Source organism: Argentina silus (assembly GCF_951799395.1).
Source record: "Argentina silus genome assembly, chromosome: 2".
Taxonomy (NCBI): Eukaryota; Metazoa; Chordata; class Actinopteri; order Argentiniformes; family Argentinidae; genus Argentina; species Argentina silus.
The window spans coordinates 30410035-30419598 of record NC_139656.1 but is presented as its reverse complement, the minus strand read 5'-3'; the positions used below and the strand labels follow the sequence as shown (position 1 = coordinate 30419598).

The following is a 9564-nucleotide window of genomic DNA, read 5'->3' as shown; positions in this document are numbered from 1 at the left end:
ATGGTATCAAACACACATGTTGTTACAATAGCTGGCTTTACGGGGCTTACGCTGTGTGTGCCAAGGCCAATTGCTTTTCCACAGTCGCTCCCGGGCTTCAACAGGACTTACTCCAGGCCTCTTCTGTCTAAAACTCAGGTTGTTAGCCGCCATCTCTACCCGTTGTTAACCCCCCCTGGTCCTTATGAGGCCAAACGGGGCTAAGGGGCACGGTTTAGAGCACGGGCGGCATATTCTTATCATCCAAGTGCTTTAGTTGGCTAGCGAACTTGATGGGCGGCAGGTATAACCCAAGTTAAGTCGCTGTAACTACGCAATTGAATGGATTTGAATGGCGCTCTTTACAAATATAATTGTCATAAAGTGCTTAAGTTACCGGAACCTGTTGGGAGAATTTGATTGCTTGTTGCTAGAGTCTCCATAGTTTGCCACCTTATGAAGAACGTAAACAAACTGGAGATCACACGGGGCGGGGCTAGAAAGCCCAACTGTGGAAATTCAATCAATCTTGTTCACTCACCTCTGTCGAACAGCGCCTAATGAGGTTGAACATCACACAGTGATGCAAGAGTCTCTGTTATATTCTGGAAGACAGTATGGAAGGATGCGTCGCACCTGACACTACTGTTGACATAAAGCAGTACTTTAAAATGAAATGTTTACAATTTCTTATTAAATTTGACCAAAACTTGATATCATTTTTGCTCACTGTCATAACTAGATACATAAACCCAGGCTTGTTCGCTAGGCTGGAAGCTTGGCACACACAAGCCTTGGCACACACAGGCACCACTGTGGAAAGGCTAATCAGTCCCTCCTTCTGCCTCCATCAGCCTCTACTGGTATGTATGTAGATGACCTCCGACGGAGAGAACATCAGAACTCACATAGTGACTGAGGTGTGTGTGTGTGTGTGTGTGTGTGTGTGTGTGTGTGTGTGTGTGTGTGTGTGTGTGTGTGTGTGTGTGTGTGTGTATGAATGAGCTCACGTAGTGACTGAGGGAGGGGTTGATGAAGGTGACGTCAGCCAGAGTCAGCATGATCTTGTCTGGTCCCCGTAACAGTCTGATCTGGTTGATATGCCTCCTGGAGAGAGAGAGAGAGAGAGAGAGAGAGAGAGAGAGAGAGAGAGAGAGAGAGGAAGAAGAGAGAAGTGAAGAGGGGAGACTAGTATAAGGCCCTGTATATTCTCTAAATAAACAATACAATCAGAAGATACAGGATGTGTACGTAGTTGTTGTATAGCTGTACCTGATACAGTAATTGTTTGTGTGTTGTTTATGTGTGTGTTGTTTGTGTGTATGTGTGCGTGTGTGTGTGTGTGTGTGTGTGTGTGTGTGTGTGTGTGTGAGTGTGTGTGTGTGTGTGTGGTGTGTATGCATGCATGTGTGTGTGTGTGTGTGTGTGTGTGTGTGTGTGTGTGTGTGTGTGTGTGTGTGTGTGTGTGTGTGTGTTTTTTTGTGTGTGTATGCATGCATGTGTGTGTGTGTGTGTGTGTGTGTGTGTGTGTGTTTTTTTTGTGTGTGTATGCATGCATGTGTGTGTGTGTGTGTGTGTATGCAGGTGTGCATGCGTGTCTACCTGACACAGTAGTGCAGTCCAGCAGAGAGGAGGATCATCAGCAGGATACACAGGAAGACGACACCCAGGTGGACAGGATCTACACCTGACACCAAGACAAGAAACACCTGCATTGTGAGTGTGTGTGTGTGTGTGTGTGTGTGTGTGTGTGTGTGTGTGTGTGTGTGCGTGCGTGCGTGCGTGCGTGCGTGAGTGTGTGTGTGTGTGTGTGTGTGTGTGTGTGTGTGTGTGAGTGTGTGTGTGTGCGTGCGTGCGTGCGTGTGTGCTTGTGCGTGTGCGTGTGCGTGTGCGTGTGCGTGTGCGTGTGCGTGTGTGTACGTGTGCATGTGCATGTGCATGTGCATGTCTCTGTGTGTATATGTCTCCTCCCCCCTCACCTCTAGTACACAGGCTGTCGGGGCTGAACCAATAACTGGAGTCAGGGCACAGCAGGCCCCACCCAGGGAAGTGGATGGTACGGCCCAGTGACCTCACCGTGCCCCCCTCCAAGTCCACGTGGTGGGTGGGGTGCAGCGGCCAGGTCAGCCCATCTGAGTCCAGAACCACATACCGTAGTAGTGGGGTCCCAGACCCATTGGTCCGCACATGCTGGCTGGAAAACATCAACATTACAGAGACCATGATATTCATTAATTGATCAATTATTGAAAAAAGGGTTAATTATTAAAAGGGTTCTCCTAAAGGTTCTTCACAGGGACAAAAGAGAAACTTAGAACCCTTTGTGGTTCTAAGTTTCTAAAAGTGTATCATTATTGACTTGTTCTCCCTTCAGAACCTGTATCGTGCCCCTCTTCTCTACCTGCAGTAGGCCATGCTGCACCTGCTACCTGCCTACCTGAAGCCATGGAATGCCATGTTCCTGAGACCTGCCTACCTGAAGCCCTGGAAGACCATGTTCCTGAGACCTCTCTACCTGAAGTCTTGAAGGTCATGTCCCTGCTACATCTCTACCTGAAGCCTTGGAAGACCATTCTTCCTGAGAGATCTCTAACTGAAGCCCTAGAAGGCAATGTTCCTGACACCTTTCTACCTTAGAATGCCATGCACCTGAGACATCTCTACCTGAAGCCCTAGAAGACCATGTTCCTGGTCCTGCTACATCTCTACCTGAAGTCCTGGAAGACCATGCTCCTGAGACATCTCTACCTGAAGCCATGGAAGATCATGTTCCTGAGACATCTCTACTTGAAGCCACAGAAGACTATGTTCCTGGTCCTGCTAAATCTCTACCAGAAGCCATGGAAGACCATGTCCCTGCTACTTCTCTACCTGAAGCCATGGAAGACCATGTCCCTGCTACTTCTCTACCTGAAGCCATGAGACATCTCTACCTGAAGCCCTGGAAGGCCATGTTGTTGGTGCTGTGGACCAGGTTGGCCCCAGAGAGCCACTCCCCAGAGTCCCTCAGCCGCTGCATGGCATTGGCAAGAAGCAGGATGGAGCTGTAGATGGTCCCGAACAGAGGAGACACCTGGGTGTGGGGGGGGGGGGGGGGGGGGGGGAACACAAACACAGACCCGGTTTGGCTAGGGTAATCATGTATCATTTTCATGGTTGAGGTTGAATAGAGGATCAATATCCTAAACATGAATTAACTCATGGCACCTAATGACAACTAATTTCACGAAGCTAAATTTCACAAACAGCGTGCAAGTCTTGATCTTAATGTGATTGACATTCGTTTTGTTCAAACAATATGTGGTATTTCTAGGCGTCGCTAACCTGGTGCGGTGTGGTGTGTGGTGGGATCTCTCCCACATTCACAGCGTGTTGGTAAGCCTTATGGAAGGAGTTCTCCTCAGAGTCCATGGTTACCGTCAACACAGAGTCATACGCCCTCCTCAACTTACTGTAGAGAGGGGTAGGGTTAGGGTTAGGGTTAGGTATAGAGCATATTAGGGTTAGGCTTAGGGTTAGGTACAGACCATATTAGAGTTAGGGTTAGATATAGAGCTTATTAGGGTTAGGGTTAGGGGTAGGTAGGTACCTGTTGTTAGCCGGGGCGGGGTAGCGTACATCCCTGCAGGGTTAGGGTTAGGGTTAGGGGTAGGGTTAAGGTTAGGGTTAGGGTTAGGGTTAGGGTTAGGGTTAGGGGTAGGGTTAGGGTTAGGGTTACGTAGGTACCTGTTGTTAGCCAGGGCGGGGTAGTGTACGTCCCGGTAGGGGAGACTGTAGAGCAGTGTGTCGTAGGGGACGAACACCAACGACCCATCAGCCAGGTGCATGTCCAGGGCCGTCTCCAATAGCAACCGCTGGGTCTCTCCACCAATCAGCACAGAATGCATGCAGAGGACCACGACTGATAACACACACACACACACACACACACACACACACACACACACACACACACACACACACACAAAACAAACAATGAGCCTGAGTTGTTAGTAGTTCTCATGGTCATTCTATTTACTCTAGTGAATGTGGAAGTTACGAACATATAGTAGTTTTAATCCCTCATGTAGCACCTACTCACAGATGAACCCCGCAAGCGCTAACCCCACAATTCAAGTTGCTCTGACCAAGTCTCAAGCTTGCACGTAAACACACCGTGACCGTCATCTCAAATACCCGATGTAAACCAGCTATGCTATCGAAAAGCTAGCAATTGCACAGCGCGGGTGGTGGCCTTATTTGAATCTCAACTCGGTTATGCAGGTTTAATCCCTGACGAAGCAGTTACTCACACCGCAGGTTTTCTGTCTTCTTAATCCGGGCCAGGGCGTGGTGAACGCTGGCGGGGTCCTTGTCTGTGGTAACCATGGTGATGACGGGCAGGCCGTACCTCCGCAGGGCGTTGGCCACCTCATTGGCCGTGTCGACCCAGACATCGTCCAGTGACGACACGATGCCGACGTGTGTCCAGCGGAAGTGTCTCGCCACGGCAACCAGCACCCAGGCGGGCGAGGGCGCCGTGCGGGCGAAGTTAAGGTGTCTCCGCCGCTCGTCCAGCTCATAGTTCACACACGCCCACGAGAACAGCGCCTTGTTCCAGCTCTTAGCCAATAGGGACGCAGCGTCGCAGTAGCCCGGGTTGAGCAGGCCCAGGAAGACGTTGGCCCGTGTGTGGTGGCCCAGGAAACCCTGTAGCGCCAGAGAGGTCTGACAGTCCTCCTCCAGGATAGCGTACTGCAGGGTGACGCCCAGGGAGAGAGCGGAGTCTCTGTTGACCCTCTCCACCGCCAACATGGCTGCCGTGTGGGGGAGGGCCTTGGCGAAGAGAGGGTCACATGACCAGGGCCCCACCACCCCGACTCTGAACACTGCAGCCTGGGACAGGCAGGGGAGGGAGAGGAGGGGGAGGAGGGAGAAGAGGAACCACAGCAGGGAGGGAGGGGAGGAGGGCCTAGGTCTGGACTGGGACAGGCAGGGGCCCTCATGGGTTCGAGATGGGGGTGTATTTTTTCTTTGGGTGGGAGGTGTCAGGCAGGTGGAGGGGGCTGGGGGTAGGAGGCAGGTGGAGGCCCACTCATACAGTGACCAATAGAACAGGTGCATTCCCGGAGCATACCCCCCCAGGGTTAGGGTTCTGGCCCCACCACGCCCAGCGTCCTGCCTCCACTACGCCCAGAATCCTGTTGATCACAGATGAGGGAAAAGGGTCAGGTGTGAGAGGGATATGAGTCTCTAACCCTAACCCCTTGTCCCCTTGATCCTGTGTGTGTGTGTGTGTGTGTGTGTGTGTGAGAGAGAGAGAGAGAGAGAGATAAAGAGAGAGAGAGAGAGAGAGAGAGAGAGAGAGAAAGAGAGAGAGAGCGAGAGAGAGAGACAGAGTGGAGTGTATTCCCAGCAGGATGAGTGATCATCTGTAGTGATAATCCAATCAACTCAGACACGGCCAGAGATATAAATAACCCCTGCATCTATATCAGTCATACAATCAGTAGGACAATGTCCCTAATGTCTCTGTCACAATCAATATCTCTCTAATGAAACTCTCTCTCGCCAATACCAGAATGTCTCTGGTTTCATGATTCCATATCTTGATTAGGGAGAGATACTAATGACAGTTTATTCACTTTGAAAACCTCATTCTGACAATCATGAAATCCTCCCTAGGATATTTAGTGTGGCATGAAAATAACCCCTCATAAGTCAGTCTGACATTATTAAATTCACCTCAGACGTTATGTTGGTGAGAAGCAGCATGTGGGCACAGGCATGAGGCTGATTCCTGAGTAGATAGTTGGTTGTGATTATTTTGCTTTAAATCAATTCCCCAAACACTCCAGTTTATACGATCAATACATTTGATAAAGAATCTCCCAAATGGAGGAATCTCTCTGCATGAAATGTACAGTACACATCCTAATGGACAACAGCAGCTTCTTCACTACCAGTCTGACCAATCAAAGACCTTACCACGTCAGCCTGTAGTCTTCCCGCCAGCAGCATCAGAAGCTCCAGCCGTGGTCCCCCGCTAACACGCTAACACGCCAACACGCTAACACACCTCCCTGGTACTGAGCAGGACCGCCATGGTACTGAGGCCCTAGGCCACCATGGTTAAGCTGGTCCTTCGACCCATATCCAGACCCAGACGACGGTGGTACCGAAGGCTCCTGTTCCTCATGTGATGAGGAACGTAATCCATACTAAGTCACACAGTCTCAGGGGTGACGCATCACAGAGAGAGAGAGAGAGAGAGAGAGAGAGAGAGAGAGAGAGAGAGAAGGAGAGAGAGAGAGAGGGAGAGAGAGAGAGAGAGAGAAGTGATGATCCTTTGGATTATATTAATCCTGTCGAGACTAACACCCTCTCTGTGACACTCTGTAGGCCCATAGTTTCCATGTCTATGTGGGGAGCTTGAACCAACAACCCTAGGGAAGGGAGCTAACACCCTCTCTGTAGGCCCATATGTACATACTGTACATGTCTGTCTGAGGAGGGAGAGAAGCAGCAACCCACGGAGACCTGTCTCATAAAGGCCTGGACCTCTTGGCTGAAGCAGAGGCTGCAAGGGGAGGCTGGTGGAGGTAGAAATTAGAGGATGTGTTTGATACCATTCCTCATTCCATTCCATGCATTACTATGAGCCCATCCTCCGATTTCTACCTCCACCAGCTACCCTCCTGGAGCCGAGGGGGAATCACCAGCTAGCCTCTCAACATGGATCAACAGTTTCATATCTAAATCAGAGACAAACTGTGTATTATGGTCTATCACACACACACACACACACACACACACACTGTACACACACACACACACACACTGTACACACACATAGGCACACAGTAGTATCTTTGTTTTTTTATTTGGCAGGGGCTCATAAGCCAAGCACAACGGTTAGCAGCAGAGAGAGACCAGGGGTACAGAAGGCATGAGGATGTCAGACATTTATAGATAGCTTTAGCTCATCAGCAAAACACTTCTGGCATATAGGATGTGTACACAGTATTAACAGTTACAGTTTGAACAGTTAGACATGGTCTTTATGAGCTGTGTTTAAAGCAGTAATGTACAGCAACCTTTCCCTCCTCCGCTCCTCTATATTCAAGTCCCGTATTGAGAAAACAGTCGACCTTTGACCCTCCCGACATGTCAGGAAAGAGAACTGCTGGGGTTGTTGTGGAGTTCTATGGCTGGTAAAGCTCTGGCAGGGGATTGGTCAGTGGTTTGGTGCTCTTGGTGCTGGTGGGCAGTTCAGTGATTGTGATTGGCCAGTGGTTTGGAACTCTTCAGTAGTTCGGCGGCTGACACTCTCTCTCTGGTGCTGGACTTGTTGCTCCGCCTCCTCTGCAGGAACGCCATGAAGTGGTCAGTCTTAGAGCTGGACCTCTGTCCCACCCCCAAGGTCTGGCTCCTCCAATCAGAGCTGCCTCCCCTGACAGGGGAGCCAATCGCCTGCCTGCTGTCAGATGTGGCTGCACGACCCAGCAGCTTCCTCTTAGACCTGGGGGAGGAGACACACACACACACACACACACACACACACACACACAGGAGGACAGTGAGTTATTCTACCCCTGGATCTGGTATCTGGTTGAATTGCTAGTTAAGATGTGATTAGCTTGGATAGTGACTTCCATGTCTGTTGATGTGATTGGTTGAATCAGGCCATTGCTATAGTGGTGAGTCAAGGGCTGTGATTGGTTGAATCAGACCACTGCTACAGTGGTGAGCATGAACAGGTGTTCTTCTCTCTGTTTTTCTGTGATAGTTGATACCGGTGGTTAACTGGATCCATCCCAAGACATGTTAGTGTTCATGGTGTCTACCTGTGTGGAGGTAGGGAACAGTACCTGTGGATGATGGTGAACAGGTGGAGGGAGAGAACAGTACCTGTGGATGATAGTGAACAGGTCTTCTGTAGTGGGGGGTGAGGAGTCTTGGGTGAACTCCTCCTGCGCCTCCACCCCCTCCTCCCCCTCCTCCTCCCCCTCCTCCTCCTCCTCCTCCTCCTCCTCCTCCTCCTCTCTCTGCTCATCCAAACACAGTCGTCTCATCTGAGCCTCTGAGCTCCTCTCAGTATCATTGTCCATCCAGAACCCTGCCAGTCAAACAGAAACATCTCCAATCACATCAATCACTAACACACAGCAACATCTCCTATCATATCAATATTTTATTCCTGCAGGGATGAATACATATTTCCAAAATGGTTTAACTATTTATTGTATCAACATTTAGAAATATCTTACTACTTTTAGAGATCTTTTTATGATTTATGGATTACACATTTTCACCAGATTTAATTTATAAATCTGAGCCAAAAGTCAAGGTTAATAAATATTTGAATTAAATCATAAACTTGTTTTCAACTAAATATTTTGCCAAACATGACATATTTAAATATTCTAATCTAAATATTTGGTTCAAAAATAAATATTTAGTGACAAAATTATATTTTTTATTTATATATCTTATATATGCAGGGCTAAAAACATATTTAAGAAGAATTTTAAAATTTAATTTAAATCTTAAATCTGTTGACCAAATTAATTGTTTAGTTTAAAGACAAATATTTCGATTAAATCTTAAATCTGGGGTTTTGAAATTAAATATTAAACTTAAATCTAAATCTGAGATTTACACTTTTTTGCTATGGAACTCTACCATCAGTTTTATTTATTCCGGAAAAGTGAAATTCTCAGATTTAGATTTAGGTTACATTTTTACATTTCAAATCTACAGATTTAATCGAAATATTTGTATTTCAACATATACATCGGTCATTCAGATTTAAGATTGAAATTAAATATATATTCTGCCCTTAAATATTAATTTTTCAGTACAGATAATATATAAACTGAACATTAATTAAAATGTTTGGTTTAGATAAATAAATCAAATCTACTAAAAAGGGAACATATTTATATGAACCAGATTTATAAATCTAGTCAGATTTATAAATATTGGTCAACTTAACAAACGGCATCCCATACAGATGAAGCTGAAAGCAGAATTATTCATTTTAGAACTGACAACAGCACTGTAAAATGAAATGTCTACAATAGAATAGAATAGAATAGAATAGAATAGAATAGAATAGAATAGAATAGAATAGAATGGAATAGAATGCTACCCTCTGCTGTCCTGTGATGGCGGTGGTCTCCTCCAGTAATAGTCATCACGTCTCTGTGTGTGTGAGCGATAGTGGGCTGAAACGCCCCCCCACTGCTGGGAGACTGGAACGCCGAACCCCCTGCCCCCCCACCAACCCCCCCTCTGCTGGGAGAGTGGAAGGCTGACACCCCTGACCCCCCCCCAACCCCCCCTCTGCTAGGAGAGTGGAACGCCGACCCCCCTGCCCCCCCACCAACCCCCCTGCTAGGAGACTGGAACGCGGACCCCCCTGCCCCCCCTGCCCCCCCTGCTTCCCCTGCCCCCCCTCCAACCCCTCTGCTAGGAGAGTGGAACGCAGAACCCCCTGCCCCCCCACCAACCCCCCTTCTGCTAGGAGACTGGAAGGCTGACGACTCCGCCCCGCCTCCAACCCCTCTGCTAGGAGAGTGGAACGCCGACCCCCCCGCCCCC

At 48.4% G+C, this 9564-nt stretch overlaps 1 protein-coding gene across 1 annotated transcript in view; it reads right to left on the bottom strand.

Moving 5' to 3' along the window:
- Nucleotides 1-5082, bottom strand: part of LOC310801319 (retinal guanylyl cyclase 2-like) — a gene marked incomplete at both ends in the record, with an annotated part of 12915 nt that extends 7833 nt beyond the window's left edge. The window contains 7 exons of the mRNA XM_083665314.1: nucleotides 990-1086; nucleotides 1582-1660; nucleotides 1959-2173; nucleotides 2913-3052; nucleotides 3304-3430; nucleotides 3706-3880; nucleotides 4272-5082. Coding sequence (XP_083521440.1) covers nucleotides 990-1086; nucleotides 1582-1660; nucleotides 1959-2173; nucleotides 2913-3052; nucleotides 3304-3430; nucleotides 3706-3880; nucleotides 4272-5082 — 1644 coding nt within the window. The remainder of the gene's footprint in view (nucleotides 1-989; nucleotides 1087-1581; nucleotides 1661-1958; nucleotides 2174-2912; nucleotides 3053-3303; nucleotides 3431-3705; nucleotides 3881-4271) is intronic.
- Between the last annotated feature and the right edge of the window lie 4482 nt (nucleotides 5083-9564).